The sequence below is a fragment of the Branchiostoma lanceolatum genome, chromosome 19, assembly GCF_035083965.1.
Source record: "Branchiostoma lanceolatum isolate klBraLanc5 chromosome 19, klBraLanc5.hap2, whole genome shotgun sequence".
NCBI lineage: Eukaryota > Metazoa > Chordata > Leptocardii > Amphioxiformes > Branchiostomatidae > Branchiostoma > Branchiostoma lanceolatum.
Genome location: NC_089740.1, coordinates 361,193 through 374,977, shown reverse-complemented (window position 1 = coordinate 374,977; position 13,785 = coordinate 361,193). Strand labels below are relative to the sequence as shown.

Below are 13,785 nucleotides of genomic sequence, written 5' to 3'. Positions count from 1 at the left end.
ACTGACTGACTGACTGACTGACTGACTGACTGACTGACTGACTGACTGACTGACTGACTGACTGACTGACTGACTGACTGACTGACTGACTGACTGACTGACTGACCGACCGACCGACCGACCGACCGACCGACCGACCGACCGACCGACCGACCGTCCGACCGACTCACTCACTCACTCACTCACTCACTCACTCACTCACTCACTCACTCACTCACTCACTCACTCATTCATTCACTCACTCACTCTCTCTCTCTCTCTCCTTCCACCAGGCGTACGGGCACCTTTAAACCTCCAAAACGAAGGTTAAATAATGAGTTACCTATTCACGCCTGGGTGGGGTGAGAAAAGTGCCTTTCTTAAGGACGATAAGTTTAGACAGGAATCGACCTGTGACCTCCCGATCACTTGTCAAATACTAGTAGCCATATCTTAACCATTTGACCGTCGTCGTCACAACTTTCATGTAACGATTTTCAATATCCTCACCCGAATGTTCCCACGCGGTACATGACAGCCGAGTGGTTGTAGACCACCCACACGCCAGCACGTCCTACGGAGATGTGCAGGAACCGTTCTGTGCCGATTACCTCCCACCCAGTAAAGTCAATAGTTCCGGTTACCGGACGCATTTTTTTAATAAGTGGAAATGTTACGCCATGTACATCCGGGCCCTTCAAAAACCATCACTATACAGAGCCAGGGAACGCCATAATAATCCACTGCTCACCGAGTCACGTGTCCTATCTGCGTGACGTGACGTCACGGAAGCGGCGGATTGCTCATTCCTTGACAAGGACGCGCTATTCTGAGTCGAAATTCCCATCTTTACTGTGTGTTTATGATCTACTCCGAAGTGTATATGGTGTCATAAGGCCTGGTCATTTTCTTTAATCACCGAATGAAATCACCTAGTAAGCAACGTAAACGCGAATGAACTGATTTTATGAGATGGCTATAGCAAATGACCAGGCGTTATGACACCATATACACCGATGAATATCAGTGACAGTTGCGTTGTTATCTTATAGCCTAAACTGACCCATATAAGAGATGCGAATTCCTGCATGACGCATAGATCCCTTAATACTATACATGTAAACACATGTGTTACACATTCGCATGAAAGCTCATCTGTGTTGGTAGAGTACACGTTGACGTCACTGCTGACGTCATCACGTCTCCGACTTCCCGGCGTTCAACGCAGTAGATCGAACATGTGACGAAGGTTGGAGGTCCAACCGAAAATTCATGGTGAGTCAATTGTTGTGTTGGATTAAAGCTTCAATTTTTTCCCAATACATGAGAAATGCATTTATAAATGTACATTTGTCCTTTTGGTACAGAAGATTACGGAGTTCATTTTGAAACCAAAATTTCCACAGACAATATTTCAAAACATTGCAATCTTGGCATGTCAAATCTATTTAAAATCTACTCTACTCTATTCACCCCAGGCCTCTAGGCTTTGCTGGGTGATATGCACTTCTCCTTCTGATTGATCAATGTCATATGTATACCTCCTTCTGATTGGTCAATATCATCTGGTCATATAATGACTGTTAGCGGTTCCACTTCAATGTTTTCTTCCCTTCCGATTTGACTTGTATATATTGAAATGATTTGTTTTATTTAGCCATGTTTTCACAGAAGATTCGGTTTATTTTATGATGGTGAACATTTGTGGAACAAAGAAACGTCATACAAATGTATATGTCAAAAAAGAGTCGCCTCCCCTTACATAATGGAACGGCCGACAAGGCCGGTTATTGTACTTAATGACCCCTTGAGATTCATTATTCACTACTTGTTGAATTTTTTTGGCATTATGACGTCATGACCGATATGAGATGGGTACTTTTGATTGGTCAACGTCATCTGGCCAATCAATAATGTACACTGAACGTTCCAATCATCATTATCGTTATGAAGTTACATGCACTGAAAGAAAAAAGCAACAAACTGCGCTTTTTTCTGTACCCTTACCTTGAGGCACTGTTCGGGTAATACCGGTGCGTCGCAACGGCCTCCCGGACTCATCCAATGCCCACACCTGATTGGTGGAGGCACTGACGCTGATCTGTTTGACCCTGACGTCACTGATCGATAGCCAGTCAGAGTCGAGTGCGTCTGGGGCAGAAGGCTCTACATTGTGTGGAAAATGACAGCAAAACGTTAGCTTAGATCATCGTTACGTTGATGAAGGTTCAACATCCAGGTAACAAAATATGCCAAAAATAGTTACTCAAGCAACTGGATAAAATTTGATTTTGGTTTCAAAATTTTATACAGTTGCTTGAGATATTATTTTAGGCGTTAGATCATCTAGTTTCTTGAAATTGTATTTTTGTAATCATATTTCATTCATGCTGCAGGTATGGGTGAAATATATTGTTGTCATGTGCCTTACTATTACACCCTGATAACTTAACAAATTGGATCTTTAAAAGACGTGCCTTGGCCTTCGACTTTGTAAACAGTTTTGGCATACAATACTTTTTTGTTGCCATTCTTATTTTGGCACACACCATCACTACACAGAGACAGGGGTGATTATGCAAAAGTCCTTTTTTTAAGGTAAAGTGCTTTTGGACCGGTCATTTCTACAAGGGTGTTGCTGAAAGAGTCCATTCTTGCACGGGGGGATTTTTAAAATTCAATGTGATAATGTAAAGTATGTTTTTAAGTGGAAGTGTTTTTGAACTGGAGGTGTCGCCAAGAGGCTAGTTTAGAACCGTCCATTTTTGCACGGAGAGGGATATGGGTGAAATATGTCGCATTTTCTCTCAAATTTTTCCTGTCTAGATTCCCTTTAATTTTCCGGATTGCCGTAAAGCATTTTTGGAACCAGCGTCGCCAATGATGTCTTCGTCAGCTTTACTGGCGAAGAAAATCACTTTTGCGCACCAACTGTACCTTTGTGTTCATATTCCATCAAGACGAACATAAAATGTGTTGTTCCTACTTTTTCGGGAAAAACGAAATAGTTGGTATAAGGTAAGTAAAAATAAAGTGCACTAGTACATGTTTCACACCATTTTATACGAAGGAATGGCCGTGGACGGATTGTTGAGATATCGTGTAATTTTGTCTTAGCTAAAAATCTAAAGCCAACAAAACAACATATCCATCCGAAATTCCGAAATGATTTCTGAAATCTGACGTACCTAACCTATCCTCCACCGCTTCATACCGAGCTGAGAAACCAGCCCGGCGAATCACGAAGTCCGTCATGAAGACGACAAACAGGATGCTTCCCGTCGAGATTCTAGGCATAGGAAGACAAGTACCACATATGGCTACCCGTGTCGAACCATAGGGGTCGTCAATTACTACTTGGTCTCCAAAGCAGTACAGGGTTTCATCAACATCGAATTCCGTAAACATCAGCTTGACATGTCTGTTGGCGCCGACGGTAATGCTCCACTGTTGATACACATCGTTGCTGTAGGGGGAGCGCGGGTATTTCATGGACGAAAACGAGCCAGCATCTTCTGACAGAAAGTGGATCCTCTGATATCCTTTTTGATCTTTAAAAAGCAATGATAAATGATATTAAACATACAACAATGGCACAGCTAAAATTATCTTGATATCAAAAAAGTTGTGGATGTTAAATGTATCCGGATGATATCTTTTCATGTGAATAGGTGTCAGCAAAACGAAGAACGCGTTCGATTTTGGATGTCCAAGCGGTTGTCTAAGGTACTGCAGGATAACTACCGTTTTTATCTCTCAGGTTTGGACTTGTAATGGAGATTTGGCCGTTTAAACAGCATTGGCCGATTTTACTTCAGACTTTGAAAGAGAGTAACTCAAGGGAGGCTGGACAGGTTATGGATTTTGTTCTGTGGATCGATATCATTTACATAATAAGATGCCAACTATGCAAATCAGTATCTATTTTCCAGAACCAATGAGAAAATTTCATAAATTCATTGCGTTTATGAGTAGCAATGTTCTTTATTCACAACCGCATATTCAACAATGGCCGACGTTTCGATTCCCGACCTATCTATCATCTTCATTAGGGTCCACTGTTCACTGAGGCTAGGTGTCCCTGTTAACAATGCCGCCCCACATACATATATATTGTTAAGCAACAATGGTTTGATAATGCGGTCCCAAACGTAAATTATTTTAAAATAAATATATATTGCTACGCAACAGTAATAAAACGATTGTTACTTATTGAGAATACTGTCCCAAACATAACTTAGTCTATATCCCCCTCATAACGGTTCAGGATTGGTGTGGCTTTTCTGATCCTAAAGGCCCTGTCACACCTGTGCGTATATTCAAGTGCGTATGAGGTGCGCATGAATATCTTTTTGGTTTATGTAAACTTTGCGATGAATAAGTTGTTCTCTACTTTGACCCATCGTTGTGCAGCCTAGTTATCGAATCAAAGAAATGACTTCTTCGGCTGCAAACGTAACCTGAACCAACAACTTGTTAATACGCAACTCATGCGGACTTGCATACACGCACAGGCGTGACAGGGCCCATACAGACTGCTTCATCGGACGAGTACATATGTTGTCCTCTCGGTCTATCACTGACCCAGTCTATTACGCAGTTATTTCATGTGATATTTGTTCTCTTGCTTCTCATTGTCTTTCTTTCTTTCTTTCTTTCCCATTTGTTCCTTCTCATCTATCTATCTATCTATCTATCTATCTATCTATCTATCTATCTATCTATCTATCTATCTATCTATCTATCTATCTATCTATCTATCCCTATATATTAAATAGATAGATAGATATATATAGAGAGAGAGGGAGAGAAAGAGAGAGAGAGTTTCAATTGTTTGAACATTTTGAAAAAAAGAAAATCGTAACGAAAATTACACGTAACGTCACATTATCATTATGATAATACATAAAATCATATCTACAGGCAAACGCTAATGAATGGAAGGGTAAGGATCTTTATAAAATTCCATGGACTGAGCAAGTGAGCATGATGACTTAAGTTACCTAATGATATCGGAGGTTGTTATAATCTATCCAATATTCGTCTTCTCTTCTCTTAGTTATGAGTTTTCGCAAAACACAGTTTAGCCGATGAAGCAGTGAAATGGAGAATAAGGTCAGCTGATGTAGTTTATGGAAATGAGAATGTAATTTGCATAATCAATGAGAAAACTTTATGATGCGTCACTCGTAAAGGTTAACATAATTCGGCAAAGGTATGATGTCGTGGAATGCGGTAAGAGTGGGTGGAAGTGATCTTGTTAACTTACCGTCCGCAGACCTGTTCTGTACGTGATAATGAATCTTAAACCCTGTCGTTGCGATCTCATCATCACTGTGAAAGTGAAGTCCCAGGGTAGACGCCATAGACACGTACACAATCGGGTTCTGGAAACCGCAGAAGGATTGGTAGAAGCCTAGAAGCGTAACACCGAAACAGGGTCAGTTAAGTGACGAGATTTAGAAACGGCTGACTTTATCCAGCTGTCTGATTTATTTTGTATTTAACATGACACGTCGTACCTGGGTGTCTAACATGTACCGACGTACTTATAACTGAATCCTACATTCAGGAATATGCTCAACAAGCGTTACTGCGTTGGAAGTCATTGCCCCGTACCACGATATTATGTATACGTTATGTGCTTACTTATTCATTCTTACTTACTCATGTATGGCAAGTCCTGTATCTGAAACCAGTCATTCAGGCACCTTGGCTGATACTGGATGTTGAATTCCAAAAACTCCAGCACTATGACCTTTCCTGAGTCCGTCGATATCACCCAGCTAAGTCAACATTTCAAAGATATCAGTAACACTAAAAAGGCAACATTTGCAAGCAAATACAGTATGTTTCGCCCATACTCCTCCCCATGCAGAAATGGACTGTCCCAACATAACACCTGGGCAAATTGGCATATCAAGAAAATACTTCTGCCCGATGTGATCTATTGCAAAGTCATCCCAGTCCGAAATGGAGATTTCCCAATTTGACCCCCTATGCAAGAACAGCCTATTCCACAGGCAACCCCATACACGATGGGCCATTCTGAAATACTTTCACTCAAAAAATGGATCACCCCAGTCCAAAACTGTGAAAAAAAGTCCCTCCATGCAGGAATGGGCTATTCCAGTGGCACCTCCACGCAATATGGACCAGTCCAAAACCACATCCACTTAAATGGACTTTTGCATAAGTATAATACTCACACAATACTCACTCCCATAACTCTCTCCTATACTTTGCATAAGTATCCCACTCTAATAATGATTTAAAAAAACGTCCCCCGTTCAAGAATTGACTCTTCCAGTACCATCCTCGTGTAAAATAGACTTCCTCTAACAAATGAACCTTTTTGCATAATCAATCAAGTCCAAAATTGAATTTTCAAAAATCACCCCAGTGAAGAATGGACTCTTCCATATTATACAAAATAATATATGTGACGATTTGACAGAAGAAGAAGAAGAACATGACCAAAAAAGGAACATACATGTATTTCAAACATAGTATGGGTAAAACATAAAATGTGACACCCCTAGGTTTTTTTCCAAAATCGTTTTGAAGGGCTTCATGCCAAACATTTGAATGGGCCCAAAAGAAATCATTTGAAGAGCTGTATTCCAAAAATGTGAATGTAGTTCTAGTGTTATTCCATAATCACCTCTAACAATCGCCACTAATTATATCCACGACCTCATACCTTCGCCAAATGACGTCAACCTTTTCGAGTGACGTATGATAAATGTTTGTCATCAATTATTCAAATAAGGCAATCATCTGAATAAATCAGTTGATCATCTTCTCTTTCCCCAATAGATATGTCCAAAGTATGGAAATATTATCTTAGTAAAGAAGGCTATTGGAGCATTTCCTCATAAATGATGAAAATAAGATCCTGATTTGCACGATTTATATCTACTAATATTCACCTTTATTCGTATGAAGGGTAATTTTTGACGGTATTTGACCGATTGAAAATTTCACGTACACAAAGTAAAACAATGCTCGTCGTTCTAAAGTTGATTTTACCCGAATCTTATGTCTTGACCTGAGGGGAAGTGTGACGTCAGCAACAGGTCAGAGATGCCCGGCGGTCGGTATAGTCTGTTGAGGGAGGTGTGGCATTGTTTACATTAGGGCCCATCGACCATCCCTCAACGGAGACGGGGGTCGATACCTACTGCCTGGCATCGTTGACCTGTTGCTGACGTCACACTTATGCCAGGTCACGAGACGTAGGCCTCGAGTCAAATCAACTTGAGAAGGACCAGGAGAAGTCGAAATCTTCTTGGTAAGTCCTTTATTTTGTGTACGGAAATGACGTGTAGATACCAAACAATATACTACCAATATTGTACTACCAGTACTGTAGGAAGCCACCAGGAGGCCCATTCTCAAACATGACCTTTTACCGACATTTTGCCGACACTTACCCATCTACCAACTATCATGAATATTCAGCCTCAGCTTCTCGAGCTCTGCTGTTTACATCAAGCACACACAGGAACTCCACCATAGCCCCCGTTGCAGACTCCTTCCGGCTGTGTTCATTCTCAAGTTACAGTTTTACTATTACATTTTTTTACTTATTGCTGGCCGGGAAGCAATATGAAAAAAAAATGTAATAGTAAAACTGTAACTTGAAAATCTGCAACGGAGGCTACTCCACCATAGGAAAACCGAAAACATAGCCTACTGGCAAAGGTAACAATCGTTTTTTCTACTTATGGCGTTGCCTTAAATTAAGGGTTAATGACCCACCCCGAGGTGTATATGGTGTCATAACGTGAGCGAGACGAAGGAGGTGAATTTATGAGGTAGTTATAGCAAATGACCAGGCGCTATGACACCAAATACACCGAGGATCGATAAGCGTGTTATTAACGTTATCATTACATAGCTTATCTAAACTGACCCATATAAGAGTAACGAATTCCTGCATGACACATAGATCCCTTAATACTATACATGTAAACACATTTGTCCAATGTACATGTGAAAAATGCATGTAACTGTCAATCAAGATTATAGATTTCATTTTGAAACCAAAATTTCCACAGAAAATATTTCATAACATTGCAATACTCTATTCATCATCATTCCTCCCTCTTGAGTGTCCTTCTGATTGGTCAATGTCTTGTGTATATCTCCTTCTGATTGGTCAACATCATTATTCACCACTTTAGATTCATTATTCACCACTTGTGGCACTTCTATGACATTACGGTTTCATAAACGATATGCAATGGGGACTTCTGATTGGTCGAGGTCATCTGGCTATATGATAATATTCTTTAACTAGAATTCCACGACCTTCGCCGACTGACCTTTTCGAGGGGCATATCAGAAATGTTTCCCATTTTATCATGCAAATAAGGGCCTCATCTGCATGAATTATGTCTGTTGACGTTTGAAAACACTGTCGCTGCCATTGAAGAAAGAACGGTGGCTAAAAGATACTAGAAACAAATATTTCACAGTTTTGCGTGACTACAAGAAACTCATCAAACAGCGTAAACATAAGTACAATTCCGACCTTTTGGTAGAATTGGAAAAATTTAGCAAAAAAATCCAAAGGAATTTTGGTCACTTTTAAAGTATTTGGACAGAGAAGTAAATGGAAAACACAAGTCAACACACAGTTACTTTCGATCCCAATATTACGTCAGAGGAATGGATACAACATTTTACAAGTTTAGATTATCTGATAAATGACAATAGTTTGGACACTGTCTTCGGAAAAATGGTCACTGAATACCTTAATCAATTAGATAGTCATACCCCAAGCCCCTTAGATTCCCTATTTAAGGCAGGGGAAGTCCCATACTACTACATCATATTGTATTAGATAGATTGATTAACCTAATAGAACTTTATCTATGTACCAGTGGATGCCATACTTTGTACCTTGTACAATTGTTGTGAAATAAAGTTGTTATGTGAATGAAGCCCTCATTTGCATGGTTCATGTGACATTGTCTGATAATGTCCACATTTAATTACCTTCCAAATCCTGCAAGAATGAAATTCCCGTCATTTACCACTATGGAATTATAGTATTTGTTAACAATTGTGCAAATTAGGTATCTATTTGCATAATTGATATCTATCGATATTCCTCTCTTTCTTAGTTACACATGTCACGTGTTTGAGAGTTCTATAATGGAGTACAGCGGATTCATAAACTTGCCTCTTCAATTATGCAAATAAGCTCCTGATTGTCAATCAACAATAAACCTATCTATATACCAATATAATGACGACAGCCAAAGTTTGAAAGAAAATCTGCTCCCGTAGTTCCCAAAAAGCCGATAAGTTGCCCAAATCTACATGACTTACTCTCCCTTTCAAGCGCTATCTACCACGTAACAAGCACACACGCACACACACACACACACACGTGCACACACACACACACACACACACTCACACACGCACACAAACACACACACAAACACACACACACAAACACACACACACACGAACACACACACAAGCACACACACACACGAATACGCACGCACACACACACACACACACACACACTGACACACACACACACGAACGCTGACGAAAACACAACCTTCTCGGCGAAGGTAATGATAAAGTTGTGATAATTCCACTGTAGAATACTCACCTGCAGCCGACCATGTTTTGGTATGTCCCTTTTGTAATATCGCTTGGAGATGTGATATCTCCCTCCTCTCTGTACACATAGCGTCCTCCACGCAAACTTCAGGCAGAGTCTTTTTGTGGGCATAAAATGAAGAACGGTAAGGTTGTGTCAGAGGTTATTCAGCGGCGTTCACGGCCTCATCCGGAACGAAGGGGCATAACTCAAATAGATGTAAAGTCTCCAAACCTGAAGTCATTGCGACCATTTCTTGTTGGGTCAGGGCCCTTTGAAAATTAGTAGCATTAGGTGAGAGAGAGGGACTATTGAGACGTGAGCGGAGATGCACGTGTCAGCTAAAGGACTCTACTTGCGCATGATCTTCTGAAAGTCTTCCTGCTTGGAAAACAGCGGTGTTCCTCACCAAACATTTCGACTATGTCTTCCCAGATTTCCTGGCATCGGGGGCACCTGGATAATTGACACCTATCGATATTCCTCAACTTCTCAGCTACATATGTCACATGTTTCAGAATCCTATCTTGGAATGCAGAGGATTTATACATTTTCCTTGTTAGTTATGCAAATTCGATACTGATTTGCGTACTGATCCTCTAATTATGTAGACCAAATGACACAATGCTTTCTGTTTATATTATAAACATAATAATAGTAAGGGATTTGTATTCAAGAGCATTTCGCAGCCCAAGGGCTGAATCGCATGACCTATACTGTTAAAAACATAGAAAGACACGTGACGCCTGGACAGGTCTAACATATATCATAAGAATATATAAGAAGGATCCTGGCTTATCACAGTGTGCTATCTAACAGTAGAACAAGGTAAGGAAGTGGGCTTTTAGATGCCGTACAGCGCGGATTGGCGACGGGTTACGTTTGTTGTTCTGGTTTCCCTGCCACTTATCTCTCCACACAGTCGTGGGAACCTATGTCCGTATTGGCCAGACTTGTAGAGACTTCAAACACAGCATAACACGTCAGACCTCCAATGTTTGGGGCCGTAGAGCTTCACAGGCTCGAGAGCAACTGGGAAAGCTGATACCAAGGATGACTTTAGTTGCACGCACTGGGATGCTCTCTATCTTCCTCAGTTGGCTGTTCCATAACCGTTCCCATTCCGAAACACATTTATAAAGCTACGAGAATTTTTTGTACTACTTTGAAAAACACATTTCGATGCTGTGTAGCGCACATAGAAGAAGTGTCTCCTTCTAGAGAGACTGGACAACTTATTGACACTGTTGTCAACAACAGTGTGGAACGATGATAGCATATACATACGTACAGTAGGCATTTGCGTTCCTAATTGAACTAGAGACTACACGTATATGGTTGTTGCAGATAAAGAAATTTATCTTTGTAGTTCTATTACTTTGTACATCATTATGTTTGACCTGATTTTAGCTAGGTCATATTGAGTAAGTTTGTCTTTGTCTTATCATATCTAGCTTTTCTGTGGCGCATTGTACTTGAGTGCAGTGCCACTATGTCCATGTCTTTGTGTTCCTTGCTTTTAATAAAAAAAAAGAAATGTTGACAAGATAATAAAAGTTTAGGTAGGGAAAGTGCATGATAGAATACAAGGAGAGCGCAGGGACGACGTGCCTGATCATGATAGTATAAGATCTAACCGTACATGTATACTATATGATTTATAAGATCTACCCGGACATGTATACTATGTGATTTATAAGATCTCTACCCGGACATGTATACTATATGATTTCAAACCCTCGCAGGTTGGGGGGGGGGCGTGTATTCCAGTCTCTTCTTGTACCAGACATACACGTGATGTGTTCCTGACCCGTCAAAATGAAGCCGTCGTGGCAGCCGAACGAAACAGTCGACTCCGCGGTGAACGTGTCGCCACTCCTGTAGCCGTTGTCCGGAACGCCGGGGTCCGGGCACAGAGCGCCCGTCAGGTTCAATGTTAATGCTGTACAATAGAGACTTCATGTTTAGTTCATCGTAAAACTTTGAACAATAAGAATATCATTTGTTCTTTACAAAGCTACACCAGCTTTACGCCGGATTGCGAACTAGATATAAATATTTATCTTTAAGATAGAATGAATGATTTTTTTCTCACAAACGTACGCCTTAGTCTTTGATATGCGTTAAATCCTATAGACTGACAATGGCGAAACTGTTTTATTGGGAAGGTGGATATGGCAATATTACAGGTAGGGGTGCCTGATGCACTAGGCAAGTTTACCGGACACTGTGCTACTTACGAGAGTACCCAGCAGTTTATGGAGCACAGTACACGTAGTCTTAGACTAATAACATTTATGAGTATATCAGATGATGTAATTTTCTACGTAGACTAATAAGATATTCATAAAATGACTTCGTAAAATTCATAAGCAAAATTCATGAGCACCCCTGTATGCTTCCTATAATAATATTTCACTGCCGAAAATTTGGGCAAGTCCAATTAGTCTTTTCTTGTTGGATGGAAATATTCAAGTCCTTATCAAAAGTGCCATCATTACCCTGATAGTGGATCCTGAATCCTTCCTCAGTAAAAGACTCGTCAGTCATCAGGACGAGGTGGATGATGCTGGACGTAGAAGTGATTTCTGGCGGAAAGTTCCGCCCTATTGAGATGATAGAATCCCGTTAATAAACACATTGCCAAATAATAGACACAATTGTTTCTATGAAGCAAGTAATGTCAATGATTTTAAAAAAGCATGTTATTCTCAAATTATTCCAAATTTGTCATCTTGCCATCGAATAAACCAAATGAGCATCATTCAAGACATTCTAGGTGCCATTTTCAGTTTTCACGAATGTTTTGTTTACAACTTTTGAATTTGACTGATTGTGTTTTATAAGTACATTTGAACCAGGAACCAATTGAACTTTAATGAAAACTACGTCAACGATCTGTAGGCATACAGAAATATCTCTCTTTGGCAGTATTCTTGACGAAACGCCACCTCGCGATAAGCAGTATTAGAGCATTAGACTAGTATGCAGAGAAGCTGCAACAAGATTGGTGTTAAAAAACACACCGGCGACGTGAGAAAATTATAATTATGCAAATCGGGCTAATTTACATAATTTATGTGGGGATTCAACATACCCGATAGGACTCTCAAACTTGCGTTATATGAATTTGGAATTGTGTGGTATATCGATAGATGTCATTATGCAAAGTAAGACCTAATTTGCATAATTGATAAGAAATACTGTAATTCCATATTGGTAATTGATAGGCATTTCATACTTGCAAAATTAGGAGGTTATGTAAATATGAGCACCTTTCCGTAAGTTACGTATATCTCCAAAGGGAAATCCCTACCGTAATCAAAAAAAGAAATATGGTCCTAATTAGCATAATGCAAAGTCCGTTGTATTCACCTGTTCTAAAGGTACCTCCAGTATGACATCCCTAGCATTTACCATAAGAGAATGAAGTTTCTGTATACGTTATGCAACTGATGTCCTCATCATCATAACACACATCCCATTGTATTTACCTTTCCTACAGCTGCCTACACCTCCAATATGACATACGTAGCATTTGTCGTGAGGGAAATATCAAGTTTCTGCATATACTATGAAAATCAGACCCTCATTAGTATAATTCATATTCCTTTGTATTCACCTTTCCTACAGCTACCTACCTACCTCCAATATAACACCCTTAGCGATATAGAATTTACTATAAAGAGAACAATAGAGCTACCATCCTACATCTACCTAGTTTATGGTCAGAAGGAGAAAGAAGAACATGCCAGCAAAAGCAATATATTTCCCCCATACCCAATGGAGGGTATAGGGGGGGGGGGAGCATGAGGGCCTCATTTATATAACATCTGAGGGAATTCTACAAGAGCCTTCTTTGCAACGATTAGACTTTCATACTACTTTGAAAAACTTGTGTTATTTAGTACCAAAAATTATAATTACAATTGATATGATTTATGCAAGATAGGGCCTGATTTGCATAATCAATTAGAAACGCGAGGCAGAGGCAGACCAAGAGGCAGGTAAAATCACGCTAGGATGATGCAAAATGTAATGGCCCTGTATTGGCTCGTCGCTAACTAGATGTACACTGTATCCTCCAGTTGCTTACAATCCGAACTGACTGGGTTGGACTTAATCAAAAACTTTATTTGTACTATCAGAAATCCTGTGCAGAACCAACATTTCAC

General features: G+C 40.1%; 1 protein-coding gene across 1 annotated transcript; it reads right to left on the bottom strand.

Moving 5' to 3' along the window:
- Nucleotides 1-485: 485 nt before the first annotated feature.
- On the bottom strand, nucleotides 486-12,160 carry LOC136425813 (tolloid-like protein 2). Its single transcript, XM_066414755.1, has 6 exons — nucleotides 12,112-12,160; nucleotides 11,421-11,552; nucleotides 5,249-5,395; nucleotides 3,168-3,530; nucleotides 1,987-2,145; nucleotides 486-553 (listed from the first exon to the last, which is right to left on the bottom strand). The coding sequence occupies exons 1-6, from the start codon at nucleotides 12,158-12,160 to the stop codon at nucleotides 486-488; spliced, it is 918 nt and encodes a 305-aa protein (XP_066270852.1).
- Between the last annotated feature and the right edge of the window lie 1,625 nt (nucleotides 12,161-13,785).